The following is a 20,714-nucleotide window of genomic DNA, read 5'->3' on the forward strand; positions in this document are numbered from 1 at the left end:
TTTTTGGTGGGTATAAGGCATCTGTACTTTGAAATACTGAAGGAGAGAGAGGGAGAAATCATTCTCTGGAGGAAATGGCCACATTGCAGTCCCTTCTCTTTCATTCTACTCTTTGGAATTGGGGCATACATGCACATTGAGCTGGTATAATTTTTAAACTGTCAGGTTCATGACTTAAACTATAGAGTCAGTCATGTGGGATCCAGCAGCATAGGCTCTATGTCACCTGCTCATCCCATAAGTTTCTGAATTTAAGATTCAAATATATGGCTCAAAGCAAACTAAAACTGGCAACAAACAAACTGCCCTTCTGAACTCTAATCCCCACGGAACTAATTTCTCAATGAAATATGAACTCCATTACTAAGGTAGATCAGTACTTATTGTGAAGTGAAAATGACAATGAGCTGTTCTCTCAGCCAGAAGCACTAAATTGGTCCCATAAGATTTTTAGATACATGTGACCAGAACTTGTCAGACTTCAACAAGTAAGTAGAGAAAATGCAAGAGATTTATTCTTGGGAGAAAAATAGCAGGGTTTCAGTGAATTAACGAAATCAGTTGAACTGAAATTTTTGGAGTAACATTAAATAGTTTAGGACACTTATACTCTTTCATTCCCATCTTGAGTCACTAAAATGTTAACTTGAAATGCAGACAAAAATATGACTCAAAGTTGAGAAGATAAAATATATATTTTTACTTAAACATGAACCTCAGGATTAAGGATTGACTATTAGGGAGAAATGCCTTAGAAGTTGTAACCAGTGCTCCACAATGGTATAGTTTGAGTGTGTTTGTGTGTTGTGAGTGTTTTAATAGTAAAAATAGTGCTTGTGTCAATTAAGGATTGAGGGGTTTCATTTTGATATATTTGTTCTGTTTGTTCGCTTTGCTTTAGTACACAGGTGCTTGTCAGAGAAAGAAATGTTGAGTCAGGGAGAGGGCGAGAAAGCATTGAAGTCATGCCCCAATCTTGTCTCTTTTTGGGGTTTTGAGCATGAACACACACACACACCTGATCCATTTCTTAAGCTGCTGAGTCTAGGAATCCAGCCATATGACTTGGTATGTAAAATCCAGCTGTTTTATCCATCAGGTCAAGGACCTGATCCTTGAGTTCTTTCTTTATTGATTTATACATTTTCCCAATATATATTATCAATAATGAGGGGAAATCCTCTTTTGAGTCTCATAGCATTTCTTTTTTATTTTCTCTTAAAATCTTTCCATCTCATTTTTCTCTATGGTTAATGCCATGGTTACTAGTTGGAATCGTTCCAAGGGAGGAGTGTTGAAGTGTGCAGGAATGTGATACAGAGGTTTTCTTCCATAGCTGGTGATCATGTGTATCTTGTGAAAACATAATGAAGGTTTTTCTGTATTATTACTGCCCTGTGCAAGGTCAGGTCTTAGGAGACCTTCACATAGGGCAGGCAGTTTGACTTTTTGCTCTAAGAAGCTCTGGGATTGGGAGAGGGAGGAGAGAACTAGATTTGTAAAAGGTCCTGTTGTGAATGGAGAAGAAAGTGGCTACACTGTGTACATGAAAGGATAGGATTTCAGTAAACCCCAAAATTATCATTAGCGTTATGATAATAGTTCATTGTGAACAACTACAGGCATTTCTTCTTATCCTTACCTTCTAGTTTTCTTACAAACAGAAGTTTAGGATGTGTAGTGTGTTCATGACAGTCCTATGATACCTTGAAGCTTTTCCCAGGTGGAACACTCTGGAGGAGACAGTTGACAAGTCTCTCTTACAAGCAGGGAGATGAGGTCGTCTGTCATTCACTGCCTACTGAGGTCAGGTTATGAAATAAGCAGTCACAAGTTTCACAGGTAACTGCACAAAAGATGCCAGTTATTTTGGTAAAAGGCCAGGTGTAGGAAATATGAAATCATTCCATTATTATGAAGTTTGAAGTGAGCCTAAAAGCTTCAGTGGAAAACCATTTTCCTGAGAAAGATGCCTTAGACAGCGTTCACACTGTTACACATATAGGCAATTCTATGAGATTTAATGTTCAAATATAAGATGTGCCCTTGGGACATTCCTAGTCTAATTGAGCAGTAAGGAATATGTTATGAGAAGGGGAACAGAGCAGGGATATTCTTTCTGTGCAGGGTCCCCTGAACACTGCAGTATCATCTTGAAAGGAAAACTGTGTGGTTTAATCCATCTTTCCTACCTAAATCCTGTGGGTGTATGATGGGCGGAGGGAGTATACTTTAAAAGTTTAAAAGTGCACTTTTGAAGTTGTACCTGAATCTTACTAATATAGTTGTTACATGTCCATGTCATATCACTTTCAGAGAAGGCTGATATCACAGGACTCAAATAGTGTGAGTGGAGGATTTTCATCTTTAAAAGTCACAAATATCAGGGCTACAGTTCAAGCTGGTCTAAGAGTGTTAGAATTTTTTTTTTTGAATAATTTCTCTAGCCTTTCTCCCTTTGATCCACTCAGTCTGTGTTTATAAATTGTATGCCAGAAAGCTGGGTTGTAATATATTCCAACTTTAAACTGAGTAAAGATTATGGCCAGAGGCCTTCCATCCCAAGACTAAGCAAAAAGCCAGAATTAATGTGCATCTCAGGTGGACCTAGCCCTCTGCCTTTAAAAAAGGAATTTGTTTGTTTGTTTAAGTTGAAACATAAAGTTTTCTCCCTTCCAGCCCCTTTGCACTTAGAAAATATTTGTGAGCATTCTTATTTTGTGGCAGAATGGTAATTTGCATATGTATATAATACCATAGTATCTGCTTTCTTGTATCAGAAATTGAGTTCTTATGAGGCTTTTAGAAAATAATAGACCAAGTAGAAATTTACCTATTTTTTTTTCTTTTTTGCAAATCAGTTAGAGGAAAAAAAATGTTTCAGAAGAATATTATAGTTTACTTGCTACTAGATTCTAACTTAGTCCATACTTTGAGATCTTTTGTGAATCAATAAAATGTGGGGGGAAAAGTTTAGCATGGAAGAGAGGGAAGGGAAAGGAAAAGGGAAAAACAGGTAAAAGCGTGCTTAATTGACAAAAAATGAAAAGCTATTTGATTATGATAATGTGCAGGCTACCTCTTGACTGCCTGCTTCACTCCTGGAGTGGGGCTCATCTGCTGTTTGTGACAAAAGGCCTCTGACTGGGGACTTTGGGCCTCAGAAGTTGACTCTGGCTGGGATGGGCAGGCAATAAATTCTCATGTGACATTCTCAGAAATGCACTTGCTCAGGCCATCTCAAGTTCTTTCCAGAGTGCAGTAAACCAATAAAGGAGGTCTTTGTAACTCCAAGGTCTTACCACTAGCCTGGCTATCTAGCATTGAGGAGGTCCCTCACCTAGGGCTAGTTAGTGGCAATGGGAGAAATAGCAAAGCTCACTTCTTTTTAGTTGTACAAGCCTTTTGAAGAAACTTCCTACTTGGCATTATATAAACTTTTGGATTGTTAGAAAAGGTATGACACATTTTTGCATAGAAAAATTCATCATGACTTTTCTGGTGGCTCAGTATTTCCAAATAATGGTATTATCAATATATTAATGCTTTGAAAATAAAATTGGTATTTTTAAACACTAAACCTCACCAGTCATCACTGATAATAATGGGCTTTTCTTTCTACAGTAGTTACAATTGTGTAACACATGCTCTTTTTTCTTCTTCTACATGTCTACTCACACAAATTTAGATTTGCCTATGTTTTCTGGCCCTCTGTCCATAAAGAGCCTTTCTTTCATCAAGGCAAACATCAAAAAGCAGACTCAGCCAAGCTGCATGCCAACTTCAAAGCCACCTACTGAACAGCAGAGAAGTAAAGAAATCCAGAAGACAGATTTGCTAAGCACAGACAAAGAAAAGGCTTGCCAAGATGCCTCCCAGCAGACAAATACCCCAAACAGTGAGAAACCATCTGGGAAAAGACTGTGCAAAAAACCAACCACTTGATACCCCAGGAGCCTAGGCAGGCTATGCCACTGACAGGGGGTTACCAAGTGAAGAATGATGACAGCAAGGTACTTCCTGACCCCTGCATCGTCCTTGGGTTGTTGCAAACATTATTTCCTCATGTTCCATACCTGCATGCCTTTCAAAGATAATGCTATCCTTTCTTGGACTCCTCTCTTGACTCTAACTCACTTGTATTAGAGTTGTGTGTGTGTGTGTGTCTTATGCATGGCAGTAAAACTGCAAAGTGTTGAATTTAAACTCCTTTCACAATTTATGAAACTTTTCCTTTGACTTCCTACCTCAAAAAAAGACATTATGTTAAAGGAACAGTAGCTCCCACCTGCCAAGAAAGGAAAAGAGTGCCTTCCAGGTTTGTCATGCAGGGAGGAGGAGAAGGGGAGGTAGCCTTAGAAGGAAATAGCCTTAACTTTTGCATTGCCTGCTTTTGTTAATAGGTGACACTTAGGGTGATCCAGCCTGCTTTAGACTGTCATCCATCACCAGCTGAGCAGTTTCTAAAGCCCTTCAGCCAATTAAAACAATTTCTACCAAGCTTCCAGTCCAAAAAGCTGACATGTTCAAGCTCTGCTCAAGAGACCACCCCATCTTGCCCGATGCCACCAGAAGCACGGAGACTGACTGTCAATAAGAGTGCTGGTGAGACCCTTCTACAGCGAGCCGCCCAACTAGGCTATGAGGTAAGCATACTTTGATTGGCTGCTACTCAAGGTTGGAGCTTGACTGGGGCAGGCATATAGCAAGAGGAAAGAGCAGAGCCCATTCACCTACACATCAGAGGCAGGATATTTGTTAGCTATACTTGGTTCTTTCTCTTTCTCTCATTTAGTCACGATGTGAAAGAAAAGGACTCTTGAGGGTTAAATTTGTGTTTAGGCAAGTAGACTTTGGTTTTTTCCAGTCTCACTTACTCTTCTCTCTTACAAAACCTAACATAAACATGGGCTTGATGACTGAGGGAATTCTAATAGGTCCGTTTGACTTTTGATTAGTAAAGGGATTATGAGCTCTATTGGGAATGTACAGGTTGAGGATGCAGTGCATATTGAGGTAGAAGGCACAGACTCTGGTCTTTTTCTTTTTCTTTTTTTTTTTTTTTCTTTGGAGCGCTATGCCCGCGTGGGGCGTTGTGACTTGTTTGTTTGTTTGTTTATTTATTTATTTATTTATTTATTTTTATTTTTATTATCATCATGGTCTTTTTCTGATAGGGTTAGATAGCTCCAAGGCTGAGGTGGAGTTCAGACTCCTTTAAATTCATGGTTCTTCCCCCTACCCATTAAATTCATGGTTCTTCCCCCTTCCCATCACTTCCCAGGTGACTGGTAACAATGAAAACTACCCAGTGATCTTCAAAAAGTTTATGGAGGGACCAGCAGATGGCATAATGGTTACATCGCTAGACTCCCACATAGTCTACTGCAGTCCAAGTCCTGGACCCAGCAGCTTAAAACTCATGCATGGCAAGTGTGCCTGCATGTCCCAAATTCCAAGAACACAGTGGAGGAGAAGGGATTGCAGTGTGGTCATCCACCCAAGGGTTGATTTCTTTCTTTCTGTCTCTCTGTCTCTCTCTGTCTCTGGCAAGCACACATGCCTTACAGCAAAAATCTCTTGAAAAATAGTTTATGAAAAATGCATGACTTTGAAAAATTTTGGGGCCTCAGTAAATTTATGTTTAGATTCCATGTTCTTATCAACTTTAGGAAAAACTGTTATGGTAACTGAGTACTTAGTTGTATGCTTTCTTTCATTTGTTTTTAAGGTTTTACTGCTTGTTTTTCCCTCATGGAATATGTACTTGGCAGAGAGAGACAGAAAGAAGGAAAGTGAGAAGTCATCACCAAGCAGCAGGTGCTGCAATTTCTTCTCCTTCATTCTCCTCTTGGGATTTTTTGGGCAAGAGTACCCATGCATCTGGCATGATTTTCAAGTTACTGGGTTCAAGATTAGAACCATAGTTGTTCATAGGGAGTCCTGCACTTAAACCACTACACTATCTACTGGCCCAATTGTGTGTTCATATATTCTTTGAGCCCATATGTTTTGTAGATACTCATTTTATCCTTTCATCATTTGTATGTGGTAGTAACTAGTCTTATTCCCACTTTTCAGATCAGGAAATTAAGTGCTAGGGAGTTTCAATTACTTGGGCAGGTAATAATCTAGCAGTATAGTATTGTTCTCATTTTTTTTTGGTTATGTTTTTCAGACTTTTTAGTGATTATTTTTTTCCCAGTTTAGAGATTTTATCTTCTTCCTCTAAGATTCTATGTTCTGCATAATCTAATCTGCATAATCTAATCTGCTTGTAATACTGTCAGGGGAGGTTTTATTTTCTATTGTTACAGCCTTGATGTCTAACAACATCTTCTGATTTTTTTCATGGTGTCTAATTCTTTTTTTCCTATTGTGGAGGAATTCCTAGAGATCAGTGTCTCTTTTCTTGTGTATCTCATAAAGATTTGTCACCATAAGTATTTTAAATTCTTTTTCTGACATTTCAGTAATATCCTCTAATTTCCCCATACTTGGAAACAAGTGACTTATTCCCTTGTTGGAGACTTACAACTTGGTTTTCTCTTTCTTGAGGCTTTTCTCTAATTTTTAGTCATTTTGTTAATGTATTTGCTTTATGCCAATTTGTTGGAGAAGGCTTTTCTATCTGTGAGTTCATGTGTTTATCTTTTATTTTATTATTATTCATACCTTAAATCGCTATGTATCATTTAAATTGTGAAGAGACTTTACACAGCATAATACACACCTCAGTACAGCCTAGTTGAGACTATTATGCACATCCTTGTTAACTGTGAAATAATTCTGTCCTAATTTCTCCCTTCTATTTTGTTTTTCAATGTAATAACAGCAATAGGAATTTTGAGATGATATTTATAAAGAGCAGTTTCTGTTTTAGCAACAGGTTCAGTAGCTGGTTTAAGATAGCTCTGAGCCTTACAGTTTTCACATGTTTGGCTACTCTGCCTATACCTGGCTAGAAAGTGAGTGAAGGTGGATCAGCAAAATGAGAAAGTCAGATAAAACAAAAAGAGAATGAGAAATAGTAATAGGAAGGAAAAAATGAAGAATAAAGAAAGAACAATGCAAAACAATAAAAAAAGAGGAGACTTTCTCGTGAAAAATAAACGAAATAAAATTAAAAGATGGTGTGCCCAGTGAAAAGGACACACACACCCGAGATGGAGATACCTGTGTAGACTCTGTCCTTGTGGGGAAGGAGAGATAAATTAATAACAACAGCAATAAAAGGCACAGAGGGGGTAAAAATTAAGTGACAAAAATATAAGAGGAAAGAGAGATTTTTCTCTTCCTTTTCTAGGTTCTGGCATCAGAAAGAAGAAGGATACTGGCTAGGGACTTCACAGCAGTGATGCTGGACTCAGAAAAGGGGAGCACATGCCTGAGATCATGCCTGGCATGATTTTCAAGCCTCCACTTCTGGGACTTTAGCTGCAATCAACCATGTAGGAGTCTAGCACCTTAACCATCAAGCACCTGCTGGACCCTGTTGCTATCTTAACATGCCACATAAGTGAAATAATAGTAATTCTAATTGTTCACACTAACACATTTTGCAAAGATGGAAGAATATTTTATTTAGTGCTTGACATGTATAGACTATACCACATGACACATCATATTCCTCTCATTAACTTAAGTAAATGTGAAATTATATATTGAGGGAGTCCATGTGCACTGGAGAATGTGGCAAAATGAAAGATGGCATTAATCTAGAAGCATTCTGCATGGTACAAAGCCTTCTTTCTTTTTTAAAATTAGATTTTCTTTACACTTTTTAAATGTACATTTAATAACTACATCTTTACAGTGTATATAAAATGTTTTTTTTCAGCATGTATGCAGTACATACCAACCAAGTAAAAAATATTACAATATATTGGGTCATCTGAAAAGTCATGGCATAGTTTTGCATAGAAAAACGTGCATGAATTTTCCAATGAGTCAATATTAAATAGCACATTGACAAGTTATGGGCATTCTCAGTGTGTCAGTTCATTTTTATGTCATCATTCCCTATTGAGGGTAGTTGCTTCTCTCCCTTTCTTTGTTCTTTTCTCTCTGGCAAGTACATCGGCTGTGTAGCAAAATAAAATAAATGGTGATACTGAATAAAAACACAGGCTAAATATAAGTATGGATGACTAGCTATCTTTTAGTATATTTATCAACTTTATTTATTCAGAGAGAGAGAGAGAGAGAATACTTGATAAGGTTTTGATGCTGCAGTCTACCTCTAGCCTTTGCTGACCCTGGATCCTTGGCACACATGGGCCTAGAATACTCAAGGAGATCTCAGGACTTGAATCAGGAAACTTCCCTTGTGGGATTGCCCCAGGAAGTGCTGTGTTTTACTGCTGCATCACCGTGTTGTCCCTGAAAGATTATTTTTATTGTTTTATTTTATGTAGTGTGCATGAGCGAATAAAGAGGGCTGGGTGGGTAGAGAAATGGAGAGAGGGAAAGTGAGAAAGCAACTGGAAAGAGGGGTGGTCACCCTATTATCCTTCTCCTCCACTCATCTCATAATTCTGAGCATGCATGCATGTATGCATGTGTATTCACAGACACACACACACACACACACACACACACACAGATTTTTAAGCTGCTGTGTTTGAACTTCAACTGTGCTGTCAGCATGTGAGATCCAGCCATCTTTTAAATAGTATTTTTATTTTATTTTAATTTCTCTTACACATTCAGTCACTATACATCATCACATAGCTTATAAAGTGAATTTTCCAACATAAGTACATTTCTTACCAGTCCAGTTGGGGATACTGTACATGTTATCATCAACAGATAATAATCTATTTCTGTGTCCCACCGATGTCTTGCCTTTCTATGTTTCTCCTTAATGTCTTTCTTCAGACTCTCTTCCTACACCCATCTTCTTTCCACACTGTTCCCAGTATCAATAACCATTTCCAATGTTTCTGTCCTTTCACTTTCTTCCACAGTGTGCAGATAGCTATCTTCACCACCTAACCACCCACCTAACCCGAAAGGAGGGACCAGCAGATGGCATAATGGTTACATCGCTAGACTCCCACATAGTCTACTGCAGTCCAAGTCCTGGACCCAGCAGCTTAAAACTCATGCATGGCAAGTGTGCCTGCATGTCCCAAATTCCAAGAACACAGTGGAGGAGAAGGGATTGCAGTGTGGTCATCCACCCAAGGGTTGATTTCTTTCTTTCTGTCTCTCTGTCTCTCTCTGTCTCTGGCAAGCACACATGCCTTACAGCAAAAATCTCTTGAAAAATAGTTTATGAAAAATGCATGACTTTGAAAAATTTTGGGGCCTCAGTAAATTTATGTTTAGATTCCATGTTCTTATCAACTTTAGGAAAAACTGTTATGGTAACTGAGTACTTAGTTGTATGCTTTCTTTCATTTGTTTTTAAGGTTTTACTGCTTGTTTTTCCCTCATGGAATATGTACTTGGCAGAGAGAGACAGAAAGAAGGAAAGTGAGAAGTCATCACCAAGCAGCAGGTGCTGCAATTTCTTCTCCTTCATTCTCCTCTTGGGATTTTAGTCATCACCAAGCCGCAGGTGCTGCAATTTCTTCTCCTTCATTCTCCTCTTGGGATTTTTTGGGCAAGAGTACCCATGCATCTGGCATGATTTTCAAGTTACTGGGTTCAAGATTAGAACCATAGTTGTTCATAGGGAGTCCTGCACTTAAACCACTACACTATCTACTGGCCCAATTGTGTGTTCATATATTCTTTGAGCCCATATGTTTTGTAGATACTCATTTTATCCTTTCATCATTTGTATGTGGTAGTAACTAGTCTTATTCCCACTTTTCAGATCAGGAAATTAAGTGCTAGGGAGTTTCAATTACTTGGGCAGGTAATAATCTAGCAGTATAGTATTGTTCTCATTTTTTTTTGGTTATGTTTTTCAGACTTTTTAGTGATTATTTTTTTCCCAGTTTAGAGATTTTATCTTCTTCCTCTAAGATTCTATGTTCTGCATAATCTAATCTGCATAATCTAATCTGCTTGTAATACTGTCAGGGGAGGTTTTATTTTCTATTGTTACAGCCTTGATGTCTAACAACATCTTCTGATTTTTTTCATGGTGTCTAATTCTTTTTTTCCTATTGTGGAGGAATTCCTAGAGATCAGTGTCTCTTTTCTTGTGTATCTCATAAAGATTTGTCACCATAAGTATTTTAAATTCTTTTTCTGACATTTCAGTAATATCCTCTAATTTCCCCATACTTGGAAACAAGTGACTTATTCCCTTGTTGGAGACTTACAACTTGGTTTTCTCTTTCTTGAGGCTTTTCTCTAATTTTTAGTCATTTTGTTAATGTATTTGCTTTATGCCAATTTGTTGGAGAAGGCTTTTCTATCTTTAAGTTCATGTGTTTATCTTTTATTTTATTATTATTCATACCTTAAATCGCTATGTATCATTTAAATTGTGAAGAGACTTTACACAGCATAATACACACCTCAGTACAGCCTAGTTGAGACTATTATGCACATCCTTGTTAACTGTGAAATAATTCTGTCCTAATTTCTCCCTTCTATTTTGTTTTTCAATGTAATAACAGCAATAGGAATTTTGAGATGATATTTATAAAGAGCAGTTTCTGTTTTAGCAACAGGTTCAGTAGCTGGTTTAAGATAGCTCTGAGCCTTACAGTTTTCACATGTTTGGCTACTCTGCCTATACCTGGCTAGAAAGTGAGTGAAGGTGGATCAGCAAAATGAGAAAGTCAGATAAAACAAAAAGAGAATGAGAAATAGTAATAGGAAGGAAAAAATGAAGAATAAAGAAAGAACAATGCAAAACAATAAAAAAAGAGGAGACTTTCTCGTGAAAAATAAACGAAATAAAATTAAAAGATGGTGTGCCCAGTGAAAAGGACACACACACCCGAGATGGAGATACCTGTGTAGACTCTGTCCTTGTGGGGAAGGAGAGATAAATTAATAACAACAGCAATAAAAGGCACAGAGGGGGTAAAAATTAAGTGACAAAAATATAAGAGGAAAGAGAGATTTTTCTCTTCCTTTTCTAGGTTCTGGCATCAGAAAGAAGAAGGATACTGGCTAGGGACTTCACAGCAGTGATGCTGGACTCAGAAAAGGGGAGCACATGCCTGAGATCATGCCTGGCATGATTTTCAAGCCTCCACTTCTGGGACTTTAGCTGCAATCAACCATGTAGGAGTCTAGCACCTTAACCATCAAGCACCTGCTGGACCCTGTTGCTATCTTAACATGCCACATAAGTGAAATAATAGTAATTCTAATTGTTCACACTAACACATTTTGCAAAGATGGAAGAATATTTTATTTAGTGCTTGACATGTATAGACTATACCACATGACACATCATATTCCTCTCATTAACTTAAGTAAATGTGAAATTATATATTGAGGGAGTCCATGTGCACTGGAGAATGTGGCAAAATGAAAGATGGCATTAATCTAGAAGCATTCTGCATGGTACAAAGCCTTCTTTCTTTTTTAAAATTAGATTTTCTTTACACTTTTTAAATGTACATTTAATAACTACATCTTTACAGTGTATATAAAATGTTTTTTTTCAGCATGTATGCAGTACATACCAACCAAGTAAAAAATATTACAATATATTGGGTCATCTGAAAAGTCATGGCATAGTTTTGCATAGAAAAACGTGCATGAATTTTCCAATGAGTCAATATTAAATAGCACATTGACAAGTTATGGGCATTCTCAGTGTGTCAGTTCATTTTTATGTCATCATTCCCTATTGAGGGTAGTTGCTTCTCTCCCTTTCTTTGTTCTTTTCTCTCTGGCAAGTACATCGGCTGTGTAGCAAAATAAAATAAATGGTGATACTGAATAAAAACACAGGCTAAATATAAGTATGGATGACTAGCTATCTTTTAGATTATTTATCAACTTTATTTATTCAGAGAGAGAGAGAGAGAGAATCATTGATAAGGTTTTGATGCTGCAGTCTACCTCTAGCCTTTGCTGACCCTGGATCCTTGGCACACATGGGCCTGGCATACTCAAGGAGATCTCAGGACTTGAATCAGGAAACTTCCCTTGTGGGATTGCCCCAGGAAGTGCTGTGTTTTACTGCTGCATCACCGTGTTGTCCCTGAAAGATTATTTTTATTGTTTTATTTTATGTAGTGTGCATGAGCGAATAAAGAGGGCTGGGTGGGTAGAGAAATGGAGAGAGGGAAAGTGAGAAAGCAACTGGAAAGAGGGGTGGTCACCCTATTATCCTTCTCCTCCACTCATCTCATAATTCTGAGCATGCATGCATGTATGCATGTGTATTCACAGACACACACACACACACACACACACACACACAGATTTTTAAGCTGCTGTGTTTGAACTTCAACTGTGCTGTCAGCATGTGAGATCCAGCCATCTTTTAAATAGTATTTTTATTTTATTTTAATTTCTCTTACACATTCAGTCACTATACATCATCACATAGCTTATAAAGTGAATTTTCCAACATAAGTACATTTCTTACCAGTCCAGTTGGGGATACTGTACATGTTATCATCAACAGATAATAATCTATTTCTGTGTCCCACCGATGTCTTGCCTTTCTATGTTTCTCCTTAATGTCTTTCTTCAGACTCTCTTCCTACACCCATCTTCTTTCCACACTGTTCCCAGTATCAATAACCATTTCCAATGTTTCTGTCCTTTCACTTTCTTCCACAGTGTGCAGATAGCTATCTTCACCACCTAACCACCCACCTAACCCGAAAGATCGAATCCTAATAAGAGATGAAATAAGCCAGAAAACATTTCCTGACTTAGAGGACCTCATTACCTTGTTTAAAAACTGGGATTTAGAGCCTTTATAGCAGGCCAATATATCCTTACTCAATATATAGTGAATGTCTGTACTCTATAGCAGAAACAGAATCATTATTTTTTAATATTATATTTAATCACATATATCTTTATAGTGTGTAACATTTCTTTTTCAAGCACAGTTACCATGCATAAAAGTCAAAACAAAGACTGAATCCATAATCAAAAAATTTTTTTTTCATATTTTTAAATTATTATTAGTATTATTTTAAATATGTGATTGCTATGTGTCATTTGGCTTATAAAGATACTATACCCCACACTAAATACTTCTCAGAACAGTCCAGTTGAGAATACTATATATGCTATCATTAACAGGAAATAAACCATTTCTGTGTTCCATAAATGTCAGGCTTTTGTAATTTTTTCACCCTGATTTCCTTATCTATACTCTTTCCTTCCTCTGCTCATTTAACAATATCTTCAACATTGATAAATATTTCCACTGATTTTATGCCCTCCAATATTTCAGTCTCTACCAGAGTGTGGATAGTTGGTATATTTTAAATGGATACATATACGTTATCTTTACTTCATAAACTGGCTTGCTTCACTCAGCAATAAATCTTTATATTCAACCACTTTTTATCAAATGCCAAGCTCTTTTTGTTTTTAATGGCTGTATAGTATTCCATGGAGTATATGTGCCACACTTTTTAAATCAATTGATGGACATTTGAGATGGTTACTTGTCTTATCAGTCATGAATAATGCCACAATAAATATTAATGTGCAACTTCTTTTCTGACTGAGCATTCTCCTGTCCTTTGAGTAGATATCCAGAAGTTGATTACTGTATCAAATGGAAGTTCTAGTTGTAGATCTTTGAGAAAATTCTATATTGTTTTCCACAGTGGATGGAACTATTTACGTTCCCTCCAACAGTGTAGGAGAGTTCCCCTTTCACAACAACCCTGACAACACTTTTCATTTTTTGTATTTTTAGTCTTTTCCATTACAGCAGGAGTTAGGTATGGTATCTCATTGTGGTTTTAATCTGCATTTTCTTTATGATGAGGGATGTTCAGTATTAACTCATATTTCTTCCTTAGATTTTTGTTAATTTCACTTTCCCATATTTTAATTGGGTCAATCATTTTTTTTAAAAGTAATCTGGTTTTGTTCCCTGTGTGTTCTTGTTAGCAGTTCTTTATTTGAGGCATAGTTTACAAAAGTATTCTCCCACTCCCAGGGTGGTTGATTCATACTAATTAATTTATCCTTTGCTCTGCAGAAACTATATTTTACTTTTATTTTAATTACTTTTATACATTCACTAACTATATATCATATAGCTTGTAAAGTGAATTTTCCAAGAGATGTATGGCTCTCAATAGTCCAATTAGGGATACTCTACATGTTACCATCAAAAGAAAATAATCCATTTTTTTGTCCCATAAATGTCTTGCCTCTCTCTGTTTCCCTATAATGTCTTTCCTCAGACTCTCCTCCTATTCCCATTCTCTTTCCATACTATATCTGGTATCAATAACCATTTTCTATGTTTTTATATCCTCTAGTTATTAAGTTTTGGCCTTAGAGTGCAGAAAGTCAGTATATATTAATTAGGGACATACAGTGTCTCTACATCATAGCCTGGCTTGCTTCACTCAGCAGTAAATCTTTCATATTCATTCTCTTTATTTCAAAATCCAGACTCTTGTTGTATTTTTTTAATAGCTGAGTGTATTCCATAGAGTATATTGCCACCCTTTTTCAATTCATTCTATTGTTTGTGGGTTGGTTCCATGTATTAGCAATTGTGAATAATGCAACAGTATACACAAATATGCAAGCACTTTTCTGACTAAGCATCTTCTGTTCTTTGGGTAACTACTAAGGAGTGGGATCACTGTGTCATGTGGTAGATCTATTTGTAGATCTTTGAGGAATGTCCATGTCATTCTCCACAGAGAATGGTCCAATTTACATTCCCACCAACAATGTAGAGAAGTTCCCCTTTCACTACCACTCCTCCAGAATTTATCATTTTTGTCTTTTTAAACGTAGTCAAGAAAATGTTTCATCTGATATAGTCCCATTTTTCTATTTTAGGGACTATTGTGTGTGCTTTGGGAGTCTTTCTTTTTTAAGAATTTTTGCCTACCCCAGTGCTTCCCAGAGTCTCTTCTGTATTTTCACCAGTAATGTAACACTTTGAGGTCTTAGGTTCAGATCTTTGAACTGACATTTGTTAATGGTGAAAGATGGGGATTCAGTTTCATCTTTCTGCAGGTGGAACCCAATTTTTCCAGCCCCATTTTCTAAAGAGATTTTCTTTTTCTCATTGAAATGACTGATATCCTTCATCAAAAATCAGCTTTAATTTCTGGGGTCTCTATTCCATTGGTAAACCTGACTTCTTTTTGTGCCAGTACCATGCTGTTTTGATTGTCACTGCTTCATGGTGTATTTTGGGTTTAGTGAGTGAGATGTTGTCCATCCACTCTTCTTGTGCATGATTGCTTTTTCAATACAGGGTCTTTTGTGATTCCAGATAAGTTGTATGATTGTCTTTTCTAGATCTGTGAAGAAAGTGGTCTGGTATTTTGACTGGAATTTTGTTGAATGTGTAGACGATGTTGGGGAGAATCACCTTTTCAATTATATTAATTCTACCACTCCAGAACATGGGATATACTTTGACTTTTTTGTGTCATTTCAATATCTTTTTAAAAGTTTCATAGTTTTCTTTGTAAAGATCTTTTACTTCTTTTGTCAGATTTATCTCTTGGTATCTTATACATTTATACATTTATACATTTTGTGGCTGTTGTAAAAGGGATTCCTTTCTTCAGATCTACCTCATTTAATTTGCTGTTCATATGTAAAAATGCTATAGATTTTTGGATGTTGATTTTGTATGTAAGCACTGTGTTTGTTTACTACTGCAAGAAGTTATTTCTTGGAAACGTTTGGGGTTTCTAATTATACCATCATGTCATCTACAAATACAGGTATCTTCGATTCTTCTTTGTATATTTGAATGTTCTTGTATTATGGTCGTTTTTGATAACATTAGTGAAGACTTCCAGAACTGTTTTGAAAAGGAGTGGAGAAATTGGGCAGCCTTTACTAGTACCAATGTTTAGTCAAAAAGTTTCAGCTTTTCCTCCTTCAGCATAATGTTAGCCATAGGTTTTTAATGTATGCCTTGTTCTGTTGAGGAATGACCCTTCTATACAAGTTTTGGTAAGAGTCTTAATCATTAAGGGATATTCTATTTTATCAAATACTTTCTCTGTATCAATTGAAATGATAATATGGTTTTAATCTTTCTGTTAATAAGGTGTATTATATTTATGGCCTTGCATATGTTTAACCATCCTTGCATTCCTGGAATAAAGCCTACTTTATCATGATGAATAATCATTTTATATGTTGGATATAATTTTAAAATGTATTGTTGAGAATTTTTGCATGTGCATTAATCAGAGATAGTAGTCTGTAGTTTTCCTTTTTGTAAGGTCTTTATCTGGTTTAGAAATAAGGATGATGGAGGCTTCATAGAATGCATTTTAAAGGGTTCCTTCCTCATGGATCTCTAGAAATAATTTGAATAGAACAGGGGTACGTCTTCTTTAAAAGTTCTGTAAAATTCAGAAATGAAGACTTAAGGTATAGAATGACCTAATATTTTGAATTTCCATTGTGTCTGTTGTAATGTTGCCTGTTTCATTATATAAGTGATTTATGGGTTTTTTAGTCTTTTGAAAGAACAAGCTTTTGCTTTCATTTATTTTCTGTACAGCTCGTTTGTTTTCTGTTTCATTTATTTCTGCTCAAATCTTCATTATTTATTTTCACCTGGCTTTTTTTTTAATTATTGTTTTTCCAATTTCTTGAGGCATGATATTAGGTTGTCTATTTACCACCCTTACATCTTTTTCCTATGCACACCAGTTGCTATAATTTTTCCTCTTATGACTGCTTTTGCAGTGTCATTTAGATTGCGGAAACTTTAATTCCCATTCTGATTATTTGTTTCCATATTTTTTTTTAATTTCAGATGTAATTTCTTTGTTAGTTAAATCATTGAGAAGTATGTTGTTTAGTTTCCGTGTGTTTGTGTATTTTTGAAGATTTTTGTTAAAATTAATAAGTTTAATTCCATCTTTATCAGAGAAGATGCTGAGTATACTTTCTATGCCTTTCAATAAGCCTGCAAAGTCCTTGATCTGTGCCCTATTATATAGTTGATCTCTGATAAGGTATAATGCGAGGGAGAGAAAAATGTGTATTTTGTGATGTTAGGGTATAAAGTTATATAGATGTCTGTCTATATAACAGACAGATATTTGATTTGTATCATTATTTAGGTTCTTATTTCTGCTTATTTTTTTTGTCTAAAAGATCTGCCTAAAGGAAATAATGGGGTATCAAGATCCCAAAAAATTAATAGTGTTGTAACCCATTTCTCCTTTTAGCTCTAGCAGTCTTTTCTTTACATATTTAGGTGCTCCTGAGTTGGGTGCTTAGATAATTATAAGTGTTATGACTTCTTGATGTATTAACCTTCTTTCTAATATATAATGGCCTTCTTTGTCTCTTCATACAGTTTTTGTCCTAAAGCTATTTAGTCTGAAATAACATCACCACTCCAGCCCTTTTGATTTGGATTTGCATGAAATATCTTTTCCAGCCTTTCACTTTATGTCTTTATCCACAAGGTGTGTTTCTTGTAGAAAACAAATAGAGGATTTCTGTTTTTTAACCTATTGAGCAAGTCTGTGTCTCTTGATCAGAGAATTTAATGCACTAAAATTTAATGTTGTTATCAATATTTCCTGACCTTTTTTTTTTTGAAGAGGCTTTTGTAGAGGGTATGTGTGCTCATCAGAAAGAGAGACAGAGAGACAGAAAGCGAGAAATTGCTGGCCATGAAGCAATACCTTCTCCTCCACTCTCTTCTTATGATCTTGGTCATGCATGTACATGTATCTGGTGTGAGTTTAAGCCACCAGGTCTGGGACACAAACCATGGTCGACTACATGGGAGTCCAGCAATATAGCCATTATGCCTACTGCTGGTCCCATCCTGACATGTTTTATCATTAGGTGCCCAATAATCTTCATTGTTTTTTGTTTGCTTTTATCTGTCTCTCTGACATTTTAGTTTTTCTAGTGTAGCATTCCCTTCAGAACTTTATAGTAATCTTTGTCAAAATTGTTTTCACTTAACATTTTAAGTACATTTCCCTATTGGTTCCTTATGTGCATTCTTCTGATGAGATTCCAGTTTTAGCCTGATGGGATAACCTTTGCAAGTAACTTGACGTTTCCTCTTGCCAATTTTTTAGTACTATATCTTTGTGGTTTCAGCAAGTTCAAAGGCAAGGGGGAGGGAATGGATGAGCCACTGGTCCCAGCTGTATAGCCCTCCAGCCACAGGACACTTGCTGAATGTTAAGGCCCTTTGCTGGAATGGGTATCTGGATGGAGCTGGGAGGATCACAAGTTCATTTCAAAGTCCCATGCAACAAACCTTAGAGTCCACAGGTGAATGGCAGAGGGGATGAGTCAGCTCTATAGCCTTTCAACCACCTGCCATAAGACAAGGCCCTTCGCTGGAACAGGTTTCTGGATGGGGTATAGCAGGGCAGAAACCAGAATGATTAGAAGGAATAAAAAGTAGGAAGGGATATACTGGGGTAGGGGAAGTAACTGAGAAGGGTAAGAAAGAGTGAAAACAAAAAAATCATTTGAGACATATGAATGAAAAATTAGATGACAGTGTAGCGAGCCATTGGACAAGTCATCACATATTTTTCTGTTTTTCTATGTAAGAATGTGGCAAGACTTTTCTGACTACCCAGAATGTAGTAATATCTTTAAACTAGTACTCTATGCTTTGAAAAAAAATTTCATATGTTGTACAAATGTACACTGATTAAATAGGAAAATATGTTTAATAATATTTTTAAAAAGAAAGAGAATAAAGAGACAATTTAAAGCTATTTACAAGATTCTATCAGAAAGCCATCAAGGTCTTTAGCCCTGTGCCTGAAATAGTGAATACATGTAACTCCTGACTACTGACTACATTGTCATTACTAGATAAATTTTTATTTTTGTGTCTTTTACATGTTTTTCCCCTGAGTCCCTCTCTCCCATCCCCTATTATTTGTCTCCTCCTGTAGTATTTCTACTATCTACAGTTGCCCTCCCTGATTTATAACTTCCAATATTTTAGTTTCTGTCATAGAGTGCAGATATTAGGTAATATATTAAGTGGGTACATACAAAGCTTGTCTTTTATAGTCTGGTTAGCTTCACTTAGCATTAAATCTTCCATACTTACCTTCTGGCTTAAAGTTATTCCATAATGTATACATGCCACGTTTTTCAATCTGTTCATCTATTCTTGTATTGTATTGATCATTTGTATTGATTTTGTGTCTCAGCAACTGTTAGTAATTTTATAACAAATAAGTTATGCAAGTATCCTCTTTCTTATATTTACAGAGTTTAGGAAATTGAGGTCTTTGTACGTTACAAGTCAGAGAAAGGTTTCAAACAAAGTCATAGCCTGCAGAGACTTACACTGTACTGTCCTCATCATCAAATGTTTCACTCACACATTTGTCCCTTAAGAAGGTAGCACAGCCTACCCAACATTAGTTGCTTTTCTTGATTTTTTTTTTTGAGAGGTTTTCGCTATAGGGCACGTGCGCTCCCCAGACAGACAGAGAGAGACATAGAGACAGAAAGCGAGAAATAACCCCCCAGGGGAAATGGTCACGTTGCAATCCCTTCTCCTACATTCTCCTTTCGGGATCTTGGGCATGCACGTACATGCGCCCGGCGTGAGTTTTAAGCCTGCAGGTCCGGGACGCGAACTGCAGTTGACTACGTGGGAGTCCAGCAACATAGCCATTACGCTAACTGCTGGTTCCCAAGTTGATTTTCTTGATTGAGGGCAGGTATCTTTGAAAGCAGGCACTGTGACAGTGCTTATCTTGGTTCATTGTGCAATGATTTAACAGAGTTCCTCTTTTTTCTCTAAAGCAATTGGTCTTGTATTGCCTGGAGAACAAGATTTGTGATGTGAATCATAGAGACAACGCAGGTTACTGTGCCTTGCATGAAGCTTGTGCAGGAGGGTGGCTTGATATTGTGCAACACCTTCTAAATTATGGTGCTGATGTCAACTGCAGTTCCCAGGATGGAACAAGGTATGTACTATGTCTTCTCAGCTTGCCAGTATAGCATGGCTTATGAAGCATGTAGTATTTGTTGTTGTTGTTTTTTATTTTTTTTTTCCTTTATTTATTTATTTATTTATTTATTTATTTTGGTGTATACTTTCAATCATATTGTTTGGCTTACAATGAGACCATTTCACTATGTGCACATTTCTCCCCAGACCTGTTGATCAGAATATCTTCAGCAGGTAACACCACACCTCCCATCCCATCAATGCTCAACCTCTGTATCCCTTCTCCAAATTTCCTTCGTTAGGACCCACTCCTCCACATTCACCTCATCTAACATTCTTGTGATTGTTCAACCGTTAGTCAATAAGTTTCAGTCATAGAATGCAGACATACGGTATAAGTTAAGTGGGGACATACAGTATCTCTCCTTCATAGCCTGGCTTGCCTCACTCAGTGGTACATCTTCCATATTCTTCCACTTTCTGTCAAAAGCCAGGGTTCTGTTGGTTTTTATGGCTGAGTAGTATTCCATAGAGCATATGTGCCACAGTTTTTCAATCCATTTCTCCATACAGGGGCATCTGGGTTGGTTCCATGCCTTAGCTATTGTGAATAGTGCCGCAATAAACATCGATGTCCAAGCACTTTTCCAATGAAGAATTCTTCTGTCCTTTGGGTAGATACCAA

The 20,714-nt window shown here is 36.7% G+C and overlaps 1 protein-coding gene across 1 annotated transcript in view; it reads left to right on the plus strand.

Annotated features, from left to right (window-relative positions):
• The window catches only part of LOC102480866 (BCL-6 corepressor-like), an 87,207-nt gene that overhangs the window by 23,400 nt on the left and 43,093 nt on the right, over positions 1-20,714 (plus strand). Inside the window, 4 exon segments of the mRNA XM_014584989.1 lie at positions 3,689-3,927; positions 3,930-4,013; positions 4,404-4,646; positions 19,879-20,045. Of these exon segments, the coding sequence (XP_014440475.1) occupies positions 3,689-3,927; positions 3,930-4,013; positions 4,404-4,646; positions 19,879-20,045 (733 nt within the window).

Source organism: Tupaia chinensis, unplaced genomic scaffold, assembly GCF_000334495.1.
Source record: "Tupaia chinensis unplaced genomic scaffold, TupChi_1.0 Scaffold148398_1, whole genome shotgun sequence".
Classification (NCBI taxonomy): Eukaryota; Metazoa; Chordata; class Mammalia; order Scandentia; family Tupaiidae; genus Tupaia; species Tupaia belangeri.